We start from the raw sequence: 18,586 nt of genomic DNA, 5'->3' as shown, positions 1-18,586 counted from the left end.
GAGGATCCAAGGGGGATCAATGTAGAAACAGCCTTGTACCACACCGAGCAAGCGGGGGATGAGCGACTGGCAATCCATAACCACATAGCATTACAACTGCATCAAGCGGGCACAAAAAGATCTGTGGGCATCAGGTGGATGGACAGTGCTGTACTACACATAGCGTGTGGGGGAGGAGCAGTGAGTGACCGGTGGCAGTATAGTGTTACACTGCATCAGGTGGGTATGGGAAGGGCAGAAGCAGAATGATGGCTGCATAGTGATGTACAGCTAGAGGTTCTATGGATGCTAAATAGATTTCTACTCAAATCTACAAATAAGATTGACTGAGCGATGTGGCAGAGAGCAGCGGCTGTCCATTCAGGGAAATGATCTGTTGAGAACAGTTATTGGCCTGTGTATGGCCAGCGCTACACTAATGCTGCCTGGACTGGGAGTAAGAGGAACATTACTGCAATACAAGGTCTGTGTCTCCTACAGTTATGCATTTAGTGACGGCGGGGGAATCAGAATTCAAAATAAAAACAAGCAGAATTACTACACGATTATTCGCTTTCCCTTTTTCAGCACGGACCAACAAGTACCGGTAATAAAGACGACCCGTCAACCAACGCATGGATCGTGTAAGGAAGCAGTGACATTTGCGGCCTGCTCTGTCCCCCCCCCCCCCCCCCTCCAGATTAAGCAATGCTTTATAATCACAGAACACAAAGCTCCAGATAACATGAGGAATGTGTAATTCCAATTACAGTCAGTCACAAGACCGTAATCTGGTAAGTATATTGTATCGCTCACCCCACTGCCAGGATACAGGTCAGTCATGTGCTGCTTTCTTACTTCAGCAGTTACTGGGGATCCAGGAATCTGTGGGAAATCAGTCGCTGCTCACCCTACAGGCTACTCTAGCTGTTGCAGCGGGAAGCCAGAATGCAGAGATCATCTGCCATGTACCTCACAGAGCCACCTGGTGGCTGGAGGGAAAAACAGCATGGATTGTCAATGAGATGCAAAGATTTCCATGTTGATGCAGGATTATTCAAATTTTGTATGCAAACGTATGCAGTTTGAAAATGGACCAATCGAATTGTACCTCAGCAGGATTTGACTGGTTCAGTCATGTTCAAGCTGCATACCTTTGCATACAAAATGTGCATAATACTGCATCTTTCTACGGAGACATGAAGTCTTGCAAAAGTCTATTCAAATTGAAGGCATTCCCAATCACCGTTCCATCGTTTTATTAAATCGAGCATCAGTCAGGAAAAGCTATTTGTTATTTGGGGATGGGTGGGGTATGCAATCTAAAGGTGTACATACATTACCCGCTGTTCCGTCGATGGATTAAGCGATAAACTTTATTGGGAGATTACAGTGTGGTCAATCAAAATGAATGGACGAGTGGCCCACACACTGCAAGCAAGATTCTGCCGATTCTCCTTCAATAAATCGATCTGAATGATATTGTGCCTCCATGCTCAGAAACCAACATTTCATTCTGTGTGGATTGAAATCTGAACATTTTTTCACTTGATTTCTTCGTGATTGACCGATATTTCCCATCCGTCCCAATCAAGTAAATTGGTTGATTCGAGCAGCTATTGGCCAATCTCCATCTATGGAGCAAAATGGAACGTAGTCAATTCTCTGCCGATAAAATTATGGAATCAAATGGCCCATCGAACGAGAAATTCAAGTAATGTATGGGTGCCTTAAGGTTGCCTAGCTTTGGACTAAAATCTCACCGAATATCGTATTGCAGATGGTAATTCAGATAAATAATAGACATCAGAGATGTCAAACATGTACCTGACAAAGCAGACATCAATCAGTGTAAAGCTGGGAACTGTCCAATTTCTAGCGAAAAATCATTCGAAATTTTGGATTGGTTGTAAATAATCGCAGTTGATGGGCACAATCGATAATGAACGATTATAAAAACAATCGTCCGATTGAATTTTCGTTGAACCAAAATTTGGATTTTCTTGTTGGTCGTGATAGATAGGAAGCAATGATTGGTTAGTTGATGGTGTAGTGAACGATGTTTCATCCGATCAGAATTTCTGATCGCTTCAACGATTTTTAGCTAGAAATAGTTAGTGGCCATCCTTTAGACTCCTTAGGCCACCATCCCTGTGATGGGCTGAGCCTAGAGGAGGGAGGGGCTAAAACAATCAATTAGGATGTACTCTGCAAATACAGTTATCCTTACTACACATGGAAAACGGACAATTCCTGGATGGAGAACAGCCATGAGCGACGCTAGTCCCCGATTAGCGGACACTGCCTGGATGTCTGTTTTAATAATATTAATATATGAAACACTCACCCTTTTTATTACTCACATGTTAAACTGTAACCCTTGTATAAGATGCTACCCTCGAGGCAATGCAGCAATATATCGCTGATATAAAATGGATATGGGAAGGGGAAGGGGGGGGGTGTCAGGCAACTCTACTACCGACCTTTAAAGACTGCACTGAAAACTATGCAATATAAACCTCGTGTATGCAAATCCAATCCACGGAAAGTGCACAATATTGTCTGTATTATCTTACTGATCTAGTAACACTAGGAAGACGCGTGTGGAGTCATTTGTACCTGGGCTTCCTCATTTCACTTATATAGATTTTTATCTATAGTTAAACAAAAACCTACTCACAAATATTCACAGACTCTCAAGCAACTCCCCGTGTGAGCGCTCAACTGGCTGCCCTGCTCTGCCTGGAGACTGCACCGATGCATGATCAGGACACACTGCACCGATGCATGCGGTCACACTGCACCGATGCATGCATGAACAGGCCAGGTCACACTGCACCGATGCATGCGGTCACACTGCACCGATGCATCATCAGGACACACTGCACCGATGCATGATCAGGACACACTGCACCGATGCATGCGGTCACACTGCACCGATGCATGCATGAACAGGCCAGGTCACACTGCACCGATGCATGCGGTCACACTGCACCGATGCATCATCAGGACACATTGCACCGATGCATCATCAGGACACACTGCACCGATGCATGATCAGGACACACTGCACCGATGCATGATCAGGACACACTGCACCGATGCATGATCAGGTCACACTGCACCGATGCATGATCAGGACACACTGCACCGATGCATGATCAGGTCACACTACACCGATGCATGCATGAACAGGCCAGGCCACACTGCACCGTTGCATGCGGTCACACTGCACCAATGCATGCATGAACAGGCTGAGTCACACTGCACCGATGCATGCATGAACAGATCACACTGTACCGATGCATGCATGAGCAGGCTGGGTCACACTGCACTGATGCAGGCGGTCACACTGCACCAATGCCTGAATGAACAGGCTGAGTCACACTGCACTGATGCTTGCATGAACAGGTCACACTGCACCGATGCATGCGGTCACACTGCACCAATGCATGCATGAACAGGCTGAGTCACACTGCACCGATGCTTGTATGAACAGGTCACACTGCACCGATGCCTGAATGAACAGGCTGAGTCACACTGCACTGATGCTTGCATGAACAGGTCACACTGCACCGATGCATGCGGTCACACTGCACCAATGCATGCATGAACAGGCTGAGTCACACTGCACCGATGCTTGTATGAACAGGTCACACTGCACCGATGCATGCATGAGCAGGCCAGGCCACACTGCACCAATGCATGCATGAACAGGCTGAGTCACACTGCACCGATGCTTGCATGAACAGGTCACACTGCACCGATGCATGCGGTCACACTGCACCAATGCATGCATGAACAGGCTGAGTCACACTGCACCGATGCTTGCATGAACAGGTCACACTGCACCGATGCATGCGGTCACACTGCACCAATGCATGCATGAACAGGCTGAGTCACACTGCACCGATGCTTGCATGAACAGGTCACACTGCACCGATGCATGCATGAGCAGGCTGGGTCACACTGCACCGATGCATGCGGTCACACTGCACCAATGCATGCATGAACAGGCTGAGTCACACTGCACCGATGCTTGCATGAACAGGTCACACTGCACCGATGCATGCATGAGCAGGCTGGGTCACACTGCACCGATGCATGCGGTCACACTGCACCAATGCATGCATGAACAGGCTGAGTCACACTGCACCGATGCTTGCATGAACAGGTCACACTGCACCGATGCATGCATGAGCAGGCCAGGCCACACTGCACCAATGCATGCATGAACAGGCTGAGTCACACTGCACCGATGCATGCGTGAGCAGGTCAGGCCACACTGCACCGATGCATGCGGTCACACTGCACCAATGCATGCATGAACAGGCTGAGTCACACTGCACCGATGCATGCATGAGCAGGCCAGGCCACACTGCACCGATGCATGCATGAGCAGGCTGAGTCACACTGCACCGATGCATGCATGAGCAGGCCAGGCCACACTGCACCGATGCATGCGGTCACACTGCACCAATGCATGCATGAACAGGCTGAGTCACACTGCACCGATGCATGCATGAACAGGTCACACTGCACCGATGCATGCATGAGCAGGCCAGGCCACACTGCACCGATGCATGCGGTCACACTGCACCAACGTATGCATGAACAGGCCGGGTCACACTGCATAGACCGGGTCACTTTGCACCGATGCATGCATGAACAGGCCGGGTCACACTGCACAGACCGGGTCAGGTTGCCAGATGCATGCACACAAGCCGGGTTGCGCGGCTCCCAGACACTGGGTAATGTCGGGTGGCCTCTGCAGCCAGGAAACATCGAATAAACACTCCCTTCATTCCCCCAAACCCTGGACAGTCTAGACTGCTTTACTAATACTTTCACATTGTTATGATTTTTTTTTTCAATCAAAATCACAAATAAATATTTTGGTAGATTACCAAAAGTTATTTTCTCATTGAGATGCTGGCACATATTAAAAAAAATAAACGCACATATCCGTCTAACCTGTTCCTACGCTGAGGGACAAGGACGGGCGCTTCAACAGCCAACTTCTTCCCCAGGAGCCTGGCCGTCTCGGGGCTCGGTGTACGGCTAGTCTGGAAGCCCCCCGTCCCTGCTCTGAAGCATAGTAACATGAAAAAAGGAAAAATAAGTCAGTATGACCTTAAATACTGAATCAAACACACTTTCCTCCTCCCAGCTCCGTCTGCGGTCCCCCGACGAGCAAAGTGAAGAATTAATTTTGCAAAAGGAGTGGGGTTTCGTCTTTTTTTTTTCTTGTCATCTTTTTTTGGTACGTCACATTGAATCACTTTGGAGAAGGAGGAAATTTTCCCGGTCTTTGGACATGTACCCCTCTTCCCCTCGTTTCACATAACGTTCTGCAGAAGGAGGAGCCTCTCTCCGAAGCTCGCTTTTGTCCATAACGCACGCCTTAAGAAAATAGCAGAGAAAGAAAAAAAAAATAAAGATTGATATCTATGCTTGCTGTGGAGGCTGCTGCAGGCACACACTGGTGTAAAGAGAGTAAAGGTTTGAATCTATTTGTCACTTGGCATGGTGCAGGCACGACAGGCCAGCTCAAACGTGGAACACACAGAATAAAAGGTTGATTGGCAAAACTCCAGTGCTTATGCCCCTTATCCTGGGACGGTTCCGGTCCAGTCTGTCCCAGGGAAAGCTCGGATGCGGCTTTGTCTTCTCGTAGTACCCTTTCGCTGAAGGGGGGTGGGGGTTAGGGTCACTTAGTCTCTTCGGCTTGGGTGCAGTTCTGGACTGGTGGTGAGGGGAAGGAGGCTGTGACCGGGGTGGGGGTGTCCGGGTGGGGGCTGTTGGCAGTAGCGGTGCAGTCCTGGCTGTGGTTAGAGGTTGCCTCTGAGTTAACCGGTTTGGTGAGGTCGATATCCTGAATGAGACGGATAAGACGTTTCACTTTGTCCAATGAGCTGTGCATGTCCTTCTGTCGGGACAAGATGCTGTTCTTCATCTCCATATATTTCTGGAAGACAGCAGACAATGAGACAGACACAGACTACAAAATGCTCCATTTATAACAACAGAAGTAGGAGTGGTCAAATCAACACGGCCAATCAGATTCTGAGTTTCATGTTTCCTCAGCAGTACGCAGAACTAAAGAAATCCTGATTGGACCCAGTTTATAATTTTTCTTGAGGCCTGGTACCCACGTCAGATCGCAGTCACATTCGCCCAGCGATTTGTAAAGCTATTTAAGCAGCTATTCCTGGTGATTTTGTAGCGATTTTATTTTAGTGCTAGTGATGGCAAAAGCAATAGCAATCAGCCGTTTTCAAGCTCTGCAAGGGATTTTGGGTTAGCTGGTGGTTTATGGGAAGTACAAGTGCTGCAAAAATGCTTTGAAATCACTATATATATAGCGACTGAAAAGCGATCCTGTGTGCTTAACATTGAATTGCAATCGCTAGCAAAATGGTGCAGGTAGAGCGATTGCCATTTGGCTAAATCGCAATCACTCCAGTGGGCTCATCTCCATCCTGGCATTTTTGGAATCCCCGGGGATTCCTAGAAGATATAAATTTCTGCTGAAAGCGATGTCGTGGGTCCAGGCCTCACAGTGACGTTATTATGTATTTGCATTGAGGACTCACACCATCTTTCAGCGATATAGTTTAGGATCAGATCGTGGTTTTACATAGGCCTGAACGATTTCAGTACAAAATTAGGGGGTGTCTGCCAGGAACGCTGGAGGGGCAGGCGAGGAAAGGAGGAGGGACCAACCAGGAAAAGAGGCAGGACTGCTAGGTGAGGAAGAAGGGCTTCTGCTGAAGAAACTATTATGCCCCTTCTCCATAGTATATAACACAGGCACAAAAGGGACCATAATCTCTCTCTGTGACTTACCGTTATGGAAGTGTTCAGCTGTTTTAATTTCTGTTCCAGCTGTTCTCTTTCCTGTTTAAGGTCTGAGCTCCACTTGAGTAATTTTTGCTTTTCCTCCTCTTTCGCTGTAAAATAAAATAAAATAAATAAAATGCACAAAACTCACTGACACATGGGTTTACTCTTACCCTCGGTGACACACAACCTGTATAATACCCTGTAATATTTCTGTTAGCTTTGGGTTACATCATTCAGTTAAAAGTTATGAATAAAGATATTTCAAAAGTAAAAAAAATCAATAAGGAAAAAAAAAAAAGTAGCATACAGGGAAACACCTTTCCAAATTAAGAGACCCAATTATGTAGATTTTGATGCCTGCAGCTATGCACCTCTTCATATAGACACCAGACTACTAGAGCATTACCAGTTTCCTGTTAGCAGATTGAGGTATTCTACTTCCTGTGAGCTACAAGTCCCGCCTCCTCGTGTAGGTACAGGATTTCCCACTTCCTGTGAGCTAGGAGTTCCACCTCCTGTGGTAGGTATATGATTTCCTACTTCCTGTGAGCTACAAGTCCTACCTCCTCATGTAGATACATGATTTCCAACTTCCTGTGAGATAGGAGTCTCTCCTCCTCGTGTTGGTATATGATTTCCTACTTCCTGTGAATTCTCTCCATCTTCCCCGCCACAAGCGCAGTAAGCAGCAGTTGTAAGTGGCGCGCGCAGCACTGCGTCCACGCCTATAACAACTGCCTTTTATAATAGATCACTTGTGGGGCCACATTTGGAAAATGGGTTACAGCTTTGGCTGATGGTGTAATGGTTAAGGGCTCTGCCTCTGACACAGGAGACCAGGGTTCGAATCTCGGCTCTGCCTGTTCAGTAAGCCAGCACTAATTCAGTAGGAGACCTTTGGCAAGTCTCCCTAACACTGCTACTGCCAATAGAGCGCGCCCTAGTGGCTGCTGCTCTGCTCTGGCGCTTTGAGTCCGCAAGGAGAAAAGCGCAATATAAATGTTATTTGTCTTGTCTTGTCTTGTCTTTGGGCACTACACAATAGAAAGGACATTAACCACTTTAGGATGAGAGCAATTTTCACATATCAGCGCTGTTTCCTTTCATTCGCCAATAACTTTATTACTACTTATCACACCTAAATGATCTAGATATTTTTTCAGGACAAAAAAGGCTTTTAGAATGTGATAATTTTAATCAGTAATTACCTATTTTTTAGGCATTTTAAAAGGAAAATAAGGTAAAAATTTGAAACAACACTATTTTCTCCATTTAAATCAATTATAGCTTTACAATAAACAGTGTTAACTACAAGTTAAACCCACACATTTTATTTGCTTATCCATCCTGGTTATTACAACTTTTAGAGGCCTGTGTGTCCCGAGGAGGCATGGGGACACATGAAACAGCTGCCGACACTGGCCACTTCTGATGTAACTTTGTACCGTGTTTAAAGAGACACTGAAGTCTCAAAAAAAAAACTCATCTTTTTATTTAACAAATGTGTTAATACGTTTGCCTTAACTAAACTGCTGCATTCCCGCCACTGTAATCTATCTAAATCCCCCCTAACTCCCCCTCCCTCTCCCCCTACAAAATCCGCAACTTTCTTGGTCGTGGATTTTGCTGCTGTAGGAGGCAGAGCTATGAGCTGCAGCTCTGCCTCCATGCGCCGTCTATCAGCTGCAGATCTCCACCACTCCCCCGCCCCACTCAGTGAAGGAAGACTGAGAGGGGCGGGGGAGAGGCGGCGATCCGGGATGAAAGACGCGCTGAGAGGCAGAGCTATGAGCTGCAGCTCTGCATTTCAGCGCGTCTATCAGCGGCGTATCTCCGCCTCTCCCCCGTCCCTCTCAGTGAAGGCAGACAGAGGGGCGGGGGAGAGGCGGCGATCCGGGCTGAAAGACGCTTGTGAGGCAGAGCTGCGGCTCATAGCTCTGCCTCTCACAGAAGCGCTGCCCGGATTGCCCCCCGGGGAGTTGGGGGGAATTTAGATAGATTACAGCGCAGGAATGCGGCAGTTTAGTTAGGGCAAACATATTAAACACATTTGTTAACCATTTAACGGCAATCTATCGTATTAAAACCTCATGCTTTTGCCTGTTAATGGCAACATGACGTTTTAATACGTCGCGCGTTCCCGCCGCCGCTCCGCACGTGTGCGCTCCGCTACCGCCGCAGGTTCCATCGGGATCCCGTGCTGAGTGATTGGGGAAGAGGACCAAGCGGTCCTCTACCCAATCGCACTGCCTGGAGTGAATGGACGCGACCACAAACAGCGGCCGCGTCCATTCATTAAACAGGAAGTGTAGGCCAAACCTCTAATCTTGGTGGAGGGCTGCTTCACTTCACTGCTGGGAATTGTGAGCACTAATTATATTACATTGCTGTTTGTATATTGTTTTTTGCTGCTGCAATATCTGGTGGATTGTCTGTTGTGGTTCATCTGATATTAAGCATGGAGAAGAGCTTGGATCTCACGATCCAGACACTGGATGGAACCGGTGAAGATGAGGAGGGTGGAGTACAGCCGGACCAAGAAGCAGAGGCAGCCGCTAGTTGGGTCACAGTTAGAAGGGGTAGGGGAAAAAGTGGCAGGGAGGCTAGTCCCGAGTTGTCCCTCACTAATAAGTATGCTTGTTTGCGTAATATTGGGGAGGATGATTCTGGAGTAGCAATGCTGCAGCAGGATGTGCTCCTTAGCAACCAAGGGGCAGACTGCTGTAACGAGAAAGGGAATAGGAGTGCAGCTAAGGCTAGACAGGTACTGGTGGTAGGGGATTCAATTATTAGGCGCACAGATAGGGTAATCTGTAGAAGAAACCGCGAATGCCGTACAGTCTGTTGCCTCCCGGGTGCTAGGGTTCGGCATGTAGCGGAAAGAATTGACAGATTACTGGGTGGGGCTGGGGAAGACCCGGCTGTCATGGTACACATTGGCACCAATGACAAAGTTAGTGGGAGATGGAAGGTCCTCAAAAATGATTTTCAGGTACTTGGAGATAAACTTAAAGCAAGGACCTCCAAGGTGGTGTTTTCTGAAATACTGCCAGTGCCACGCGCTACATCTGAGAGACAGAGGGAGCTTAGGGAGTTAAATAAGTGGCTGAGAAATTGGTGTAGGAAGGAAGGGTTTGGGTTCCTGGAGAACTGGGCAGACTTTGCAGTCGGCTACAGGTTCTACAGCAGGGATGGGCTGCACCTTAATGGGGAGGGTGCAGCTGCATTGGGGGAGAAGATGGCTAAACGGTTGGAGGAGATTTTAAACTAGGATCTGGGGGGAGGCGGGAGGATAAAGTCTCAATACGTAGACAAGATGAGGTAAAAAGACAGTGGGAACCTATCATTATGGAGGGTGGAGAGGGGGGTGGGGACAGTGTAAAGATAAAGGAGGTTGGTAAAAATTCAAGTAGCCCATTTCATGTAAACAAAATTGGTAAATGTGGTGGTAAAAATATAAAGTGCATGGTAACCAATGCTCGGAGCCTTGCAAATAAAATAGACGAACTAGAGTTCATTCTGAATGACAAAGGCTATGACATTGTGGGAATAACCGAGACATGGATGGATGAAAGCCATGACTGGATAGCTAATTTTAAAGTATACAATGTGTTTAGGAGGGATAGAACAGGGAAAAAAGGTGGAGGGGTTTGTCTCTTTGTTAAGAATTCTCTTACAGCTGTCCTCAACGATGAGATGGAGGAAGATTGCGAAGATGTGGAGTCCGTTTGGGTAAATATTCATGGTGGAAATAAAAGTTGCCAATTGCTTATTGGGGTATGCTACAGACCACCTCTTATAAGCTGCAGAACTGCGATTACTACAGCAGATTGAAAAAGCTGCAAGTAAAAATGAGGTCATAATTATGGGCGACTTCAACTTTCCAGACATTGACTGGAGTATTGAGGCTACCCATTCTGGTAAAAGCAGCAGATTTCTTGCAGCACTACAGGACAATTACTTGACTCAAATGGTAACGGAACCAACTAGGGGGAATGCGTTACTGGATCTGATCATTTCTAATAGACCAGATAATGTATCAAATGTGCAGGTTCAAGAACATTTGGGAAATAGTGATCACAACATGATAACGTTTGATCTGGTGACTGATAGGCCACGGGGCAGCGGGACCACTAAAACTATGAATTTTAGAAAAGCAAAGTTCACTCAAATTAGGCAGGCACTAAGTTTGGTGAACTGGGATAATGTACTACAAGAGGAAGACACTGAAGGGAAATGGCAAGCTTTTAAACTTATACTCAATCAATACTGTAGTATGTATATCCCATATGGAAACAAAATGTCTAGGAATAAAAAAAGGCCTCTATGGATTAATAGAAAGGTTAGGGATAAAATGAAGAGGAAAAAGAATGCCTATAAGGTCTTAAAACAGGAGGGGACCGAGGCTGCACTAAGCAATTATAAGGAGTGCAATAAAAATTGTAAAAAAGAAATTAGGCAGGCAAAGATTGAAGCTGAAAAACAAATCGCTAAGGATATCAAATCTAACCCAAAAAAGTTTTACAAGTACATTAACTCTAAAAAAAGAAAGGTTGACTGTATAGGACTCCTAAAGGATGAGGATGGGAACTCAATGGTGGATGACCAAGGTAAGGCAGAGTTATTAAATGCTTTCTTTGCTTCTGTCTTCACAAAAGAAACAGCACTGTTGCAAACTACAGAGGCGGAAGAGTCTCAATCTTCTAACTGTAATATTAAATACTTAACGCAGGAAGAAGTGAAGGCAAGACTAAATAAATTAAAAATAGACAAGGCACCTGGCCCGGATGGCATGCATCCTCGGGTCCTAAGGGAATTAAGTTCAGTTATAGATAAACCCCTTTATCTTATCTTTTGTGACTCTCTTGCAACTGGCAGAGTCCCAGTGGATTGGCATACAGCCCACGTTTTCCCATTATTTAAGAAGGGCAAAAAATCTGATCCAGGAAATTATAGACCTGTAAGCTTAACATCAGTTGTATGCAAACTATTTGAGGGGTTACTAAGAGATACTATACATGACTTCATAGTAGAAAATAATCTTATTTCTCAGCATCAACATGGGTTTACTAAAGACAGGTCCTGTTTGACTAACATGCTCAGCTTTTATGAGGTAGTGAATGCTAATATGGATATTGGGAATGCTGTAGATGTGATATACTTGGACTTTGCAAAGGCCTTCGACACTGTTCCCCACAAAAGTCTGGTGCAAAAGTTGAGGATGCAAGGACTGGGGAAGAGTCTGTGTGCATGGATAGGGAACTGGCTAATGGACAGAAAACAAACAGTTGTGGTCAATGGATCGTACTCAAAATGGGAGACTGTTAGCAGTGGGGTCCCACAGGGGTCTGTTCTGGGTCCAGTGCTCTTCAATTTATTTATTAATGACCTAGTGGATGCAGTAGTGAGCAATGTTGCTATTTTTGCAGATGATACAAAATTGTGCAGAATCGTCAACTCTCAGGAAGATAGTGTCATATTGCAACAGGATCTGGATAGGATGGCTATATGGGCACATACATGGCAGATGAAGTTCAATGTTGACAAATGTAAGGTCATGCATTTTGGACGTACTAATGGTCTAGCACCATACAAAATAAATGGGATACAGTTGGGGACATCAAACTTGGAGATGGACTTAGGAGTACTCATTGACAACAAGTTAAATAATCGTACTCAATGCCAAGCAGCTGCAGCTAAAGCTAACAACATTTTGGGATGCATTAAAAGGGAAATAAAAACTTGAGATGCTAGCATAATATTGCCCCTGTTTAACTCTCTAGTAAGGCCACATCTGGAATATGGAATTCAGTTCTGGGCACCACATTACAAAAAAGATATTGCAGTTTTAGAGCAGGTGCAGAGACGAGCAACAAAATTGATGCGTGGGATGGAAGGTCTCACTTATCGAGAAAGGTTAGATAAACTGGGTTTATTTAGTCTAGAGAAAAGACGCCTTAGAGGGGATCTAATTAACATGTATAAATACATCAGAGGGCAATATAATACCTTGGCGGATGAGCTTTTTGTCCCTAGGCCTTCTCAAAGGACTAGAGGACATGATCTGCGCATGGAGGAAAAACGTTTTAGCCATCTATTTAGGAAAGGGTTCTTTACAGTTAGAGTGATTAAGATGTGGAATGCATTGCCACAGGAAGTCGTTATGGCAAACTCTATACCTGCATTTAAAGGGGGCTTAGATGCTTTCCTTGCATTGAAAGGCATCCATGGCTACAATTGCTAGGTAATGCCTAATGATGTTGATCCAGGGATTTTATCTGATTGCCATCTGGAGTCGGGAAGGAATTTTTCCCTTTAGGGGCTAATTGGACCATGCCTTGTAAGGGTTTTTTCGCCTTCCTCTGGATCAGCAGGGATATGTGAGGGAGCAGGCTGGTGTTGTACTTTATACTGGTTGAACTCGATGGACGTATGTCTTTTTTCAACCAAAATAACTATGTAACTATGAAGCTGTTACAGTTTAATAAAGTGTAAAAAAAAAAAAAAAAAAGGTGATCACTTCCTATACGGGAGAGTGTTCACTAACGCCATCTTGTGGCCAAAAAGTATATTACACATACATATACAAGTACATACACACTATTCATAAAATAAATAAAATTACACTTCCAACCCCCCCCCCCCCCCCCCCCAAAAAAAAACACTTGTAAATAAAAATCAGCTTAAAATAAATAAATAGTTGCCTTATGGACTCAGCTTTTTTAAACTATTTTTTATGGGGGTAAATTAATTTTAGTTTATTATATAGGGGCTTGTTATTATGACCAGAACAAAAAAAAAAAACAAAACTGAAAAATAACACCTATATTTCAAAATATATTGTCGCCATACATTGTGATAAGGACATAATTTAAACGGTTTAATAATCGGGACAACTGGGCAAATAAAATGTGTTTTTTTAACCACACGATAATGTTTAATTTTAAAACTGTAATGGCTGAAAACTGAGAAGAAATTTTTTTTTGTTTGTTTTTTTCCCATTAAAACGCATTTAGAATAAAAAAATTCTTAGCAAAATGTACTACCCACAGAAAGCCTAATTGGTGGCGAAAAAAAAACAAAGTATAGATAATTTTCTTGTGATAAGTAGTAATAAAGTTATTAGGGAATAAAAGGGAGGAGCACTGACAAGTGAAAATTGCTCTGGTCCGTTAGAGTAAAAACCCTTGGGGATGAACTGGTTAAATAAAAATGATTTTTTTTGAGACTTCAGAGTCTCTTTAAATAAAGTGCCTTTTTGTAAAAAGTGCCGGAATCCATCTGTCTTTGTTGTGGAACTTTTATTCCTAGTATAATGTATAGTGACAATATTGTATTTGGAAATAAAGGTGTCTTTTTTCGGTTTTGCTTTCTCATTGTACACCATCGATGATTACAAGAACGTATTTGCAAAAATAACAGTTATATCTCCTCATGGCATACGGTACATATTTAAAAAAACAAGTTACTAAGGTAAACATTTTTTTTATTATTCTGTCACTTTGTTTTAACTTTCAGTCTTATTTTGGTACAGAATATGTGAACAATTGCTTTTGATTCAGCTTGTGACTAAAAAAAAATAAAAAAAAATACACAAGACATGGGCCTAAACCCTAAAGCTCTCTAAACTGTATTCTACAATATATCACAATTAAAATGTTACCACATGTGTCTCTAAAACTTTACCAAGTTTGATCAAAAATTTAAAATGGCCCGAAACTCTGACATAACATTCAATATGTTTCCCTACTTTGTATTACTCATACAGTTATCATATTTGCTTTTGTGCACACATAATATTGTTTGTTTACAAATTACAAGTTTCCAAAGTGTAGTTTTTCTTGCCCCCAAAGCTAGCATTGCATTTTAGTTTTTTCTAATATAACTGCTTTTTATTATATATTAAAATCTTCTAATGAGCTGTTCTGAACACTGGGTGTGCCTGAAGCAGAGACAGCCTCTCAGAGAGTGTTTGTTTATATTCCAGTGTTGATACATTTGTGTTTAACAGGTAAAAAAATATACTGTTATCTCCAGTTTGGATGCGGATTTGAAGCTGAATAGCAGGAGTAAGTGCAGGAGAAAGTGCTTTGTTTAACCATTTCAGTGATGTTACAACTCTGCAGTGTATACTTCCTGCTTTCATGGAAGCAGATAAGGGCTCTTTCACATTAGGGCAGATTTTCTGCGTTTCAACGCAACGGGTAAAGTTTGCGTTACCCAAGGTGAAATGAAAGTCCATAGACTTTCATTTTAGCTTTCACATATAACGCAGCCTTTTTGTGCGTTGCGTTACACTGCACCCAGGCGCAGTTTTTCGGCCGACGCTAGCTTTATGCGTTACAATGTTAGTCAATGTAAAACGCACACTATGCGCGTTTTTAATCCGTTAACGCAGGCAATCAGTCCCAGAATGCAACAGAGAAACAATGTGGAAAGTTGAAAACTAAAAGAAAAAAAAATTACCTGCGTTTTCCTATGTGCTGTAACGCATTGAAAACGGATTAAAAACGCACACTCACTGCAGTGCAACGCATATCAAAACGCATTAAAACGCATACAACAAAACGTATGCTTTGAGCGTTCTCTAACGCAAGCTCTGATGTGAAAGAGCCCTAAAGGGTTAACATCCTGTGTTTGCCATGGCAGAGAGGCTAATTTGTAGTCAGCTGACACAGCTGTGGGATAAAATTACAGTTGTGATTAGTGACAAATGAGGGGGTATTAGACAGGCTAAACTCTCTAAATACATACAGGGTGCGTTTCTCTCTGTTTTCCTTCTGGTCTGTGCAAGAGTTCAGGTCCACTTTAACCCTTACAAAAAAACAAATAAAGCAGCTACACAGGCAAGGCCTAGGCAGGATTGGTACTATGGGTACAAGTTAATCTCTTTATGCCAGGTCACTACAGATAAGCTTTAATTTAGTACAGTAGACCAGCCGTCCTGTCTTGGCAGTCTGGGAGGCTGTTCGGATCTGCGATGTCCCCGAGCCAAACTGGTGAACTTTGAGCAGAGGAGACCCACCTGCTTTATACGCAATGTACGAGTGAACGATAGCCAGCGTCCCGGGCCACGGAATCGCTTCCTCTTTTTTCAGCACCTGGAAGACAGAATAAGCGAGGACTTAACAGAAGGCCGTCAATTCCAAAATAATACACGGCATATAGAAACTATGAGTTATAAGCACATAAACAAATATTAAGAAATATGCCATAATAAATATGCCTCATCAATATGCCATACTGTTCACATCACATCTGTTTGCAGACAGAGGACAATACATCTGAGCGTATGACATCTCTCAGCTGCGATTGTGCCAACATACCCGCACCCTCCATTCCTGCTCGCTCATCCCACGCTGCCGAAGGATACCGCAGTAATAGGATGGCAGGACATGATCCATTTCTTAGACAGCAGGGAGAGGTGGCAGCCCTTCCCAAGACAGGCTGCATCTGAATGACTAGCAGAATAGGTGTCCCATATCTGCAGGGAGAGGTGGCAGCCCTTCCCAAGACAGGCTGCATCTGAATAAATAGCAGAATAGGTGTCCCATATCTGCAGGGAGAGGTGGCAGCCCTTCCCAAGACAGGCTGCATCTGAATGACTAGCAGCATAGGTGTCCCATATCTGCAGGGAGAGGTGGCAGCCCTTCCCAAGACAGGTTGCATCTGAATGATTAGCAGGATAGGTGTCCCATATCTGCAGGGAGAGGTGGCAGCCCTTCCCAAGACAGGCTGCATCTGAATGACTAGCAGCATAGGTGTCCCATATCTGCAGGGAGAGGTGGCAGCCCTTCCCAAGACAGGCTGCATCTGAATGACTAGCAGCATAGGTGTCCCATATCTGCAGGGAGAGGTGGCAGCCCTTCCCAAGACAGGCTGCATCTGAATGATTAGCAGGATAGGTGTCCCATATCTGCAGGGAGAGGTGGCAGCCCTTCCCAAGACAGGCTGCATCTGAATGATTAGCAGGATAGGTGTCCCATATCTGCAGGGAGAGGTGGCAGCCCTTCCCAAGACAGGCTGCATCTGAATGACTAACAGCATAGGTGTCCCATATCTGCAGGGAGAGGTGGCAGCCCTTCCCAAGACAGGCTGCATCTGAATGACTAACAGCATAGGTGTCCCATATCTGCAGGGAGAGGTGGCAGCCCTTCCCAAGACAGGCTGCATCTGAATGATTAGCAGGATAGGTGTCCCATATCTGCAGGGAGAGGTGGCAGCCCTACCCAAGACAGGCTGCATCTGAATAAATAGCAGAATAGGTGTCCCATATCTGCAGGGAAAGGTGGCAGCCCTTCCCAAGACAGGCTGCATCTGAATGACTAGCAGCATAGGTGTCCCATATCTGCAGGGAGAGGTGGCAGCCCTTCCCAAGACAGGCTGCATCTGAATGACTAGCAGAATAGGTGTCCCATATCTGCAGGGAGAGGTGGCAGCCCTTCCCAAGACAGGCTGCATCTGAATGATTAGCAGCATAGGTGTCCCATATCTGCAGGGAGAGGTGGCAGCCCTTCCCAAGACAGGCTGCATCTGAATGACTAGCAGAATAGGTGTCCCATATCTGCAGGGAGAGGTGGCAGCCCTTCCCAAGACAGGCTGCATTTGAATGACTAGCAGCATAGGTGTGCGGAGCCTAATTATACCGGTAGGAAGGGTACACATCTTGCATTCAAAACAGATGCACTGAATTACCATTAATGGAGGATGTTAGCTTCCAAAACAGTTTGCATAAAAAGTAATCCATACTGGACCCCTTCACCCCGATTAGGTCATCCTATTGGAAGGGACGCTAGCCTCTAATTATCAAAAAGGCACATGTATAACCTGGGAGCAGGTGTCTATAAAATATGTGGAAGCCATTTTATGGCTAACAGGGGAGAAATGGCAGAGCATCAATTGTAGCCTCTGTTTTGAATACAAGGTGTGTATGTTGGCTCTGGGGGCTCTGCACACCTCTGGCTGGTAGTCATTCAGATGCGGCCTTCATCTAGTAATAATTGGACGGTGACCGGCGGCGGGGGAACGGAAGACTCTTCAGTGACGGCGAGGAATAGGTTATCTGCAGGGGGCCGGTAGAAGCCCCAGGTAAGTGTCAGTTTTTGTTTTTAACCACCCTGGCGTTCTATTAAGATCGCCAGGGCGGCTGCGGGAGGGTTTTTTTTAAATAAAAAAAAAACTATTTCATGCAGCCAACTGAAAGTTGGCTGCATGAAAGCCCACTAGATGGCGCTCCGGAGGCGTTCTTCCGATCGCCTCCGGCAGCCAGAAGTAACACGGAAGGCCGCAATGAGCAGCCTTCCGTGTTTGGCTTCTCCTGTCGCCATGGCGACGAGCGGAGTGACGTCATGGACGTCAGCCGACGTCCTGACGTCAGCCGCCTCCGATCCAGCCCTTAGCGCTGGCCGGAACTATTTGTTCCGGCTGCGCAGGGCTCAGGCGGCTGGTGGGACCCTCTTTCGCCGCTGCTCGCGGCGGATCGCCGCAGAGCGGCGGCGATCGGGCAGCACACGCGGCTGGCAAAGTGCCGGCTGCGTGTGCTGCTCTTTATTTGAGCAAAATCGGCCCAGCAGGGCCTGAGCGGCAGCCATCGGCGGTGATGGACGAGCTGAGCTCGTCCATACCGCTAAGATGGTTAAAGAGGAGCTGTTGTTGGGTATAGGGTCTCAGAGGAAAAAAAAACACATATCAGTAGCTAAATATTGGCTGTACTTACGTTACATATGCATTTCACTGTCCACGTTTGGATTTCACAGAATTT

The 18,586-nt window shown here is 45.3% G+C and overlaps 1 protein-coding gene across 8 annotated transcripts in view; it reads right to left on the bottom strand.

Moving 5' to 3' along the window:
• Positions 1-5,476: 5,476 nt before the first annotated feature.
• Positions 5,477-18,586, bottom strand: part of PHF21A (PHD finger protein 21A) — a 253,630-nt gene continuing 240,520 nt past the window's right edge. For all 8 annotated transcript variants that reach the window (XM_068260848.1, XM_068260849.1, XM_068260852.1 and 5 more), the window contains 3 exons: positions 15,851-15,926; positions 6,829-6,932; positions 5,477-5,947 (listed from right to left, as the gene is read on the bottom strand). In XM_068260848.1, coding sequence (XP_068116949.1) covers positions 5,690-5,947; positions 6,829-6,932; positions 15,851-15,926 — 438 coding nt within the window. In that variant the 3' untranslated portion in view covers positions 5,477-5,689. The remainder of the gene's footprint in view (positions 5,948-6,828; positions 6,933-15,850; positions 15,927-18,586) is intronic.

Source organism: Hyperolius riggenbachi, chromosome 11 (assembly GCF_040937935.1).
Source record: "Hyperolius riggenbachi isolate aHypRig1 chromosome 11, aHypRig1.pri, whole genome shotgun sequence".
In the NCBI taxonomy this organism is placed as follows: domain Eukaryota; kingdom Metazoa; phylum Chordata; class Amphibia; order Anura; family Hyperoliidae; genus Hyperolius; species Hyperolius riggenbachi.
This window is presented reverse-complemented; position numbering and strand designations above follow the sequence as displayed.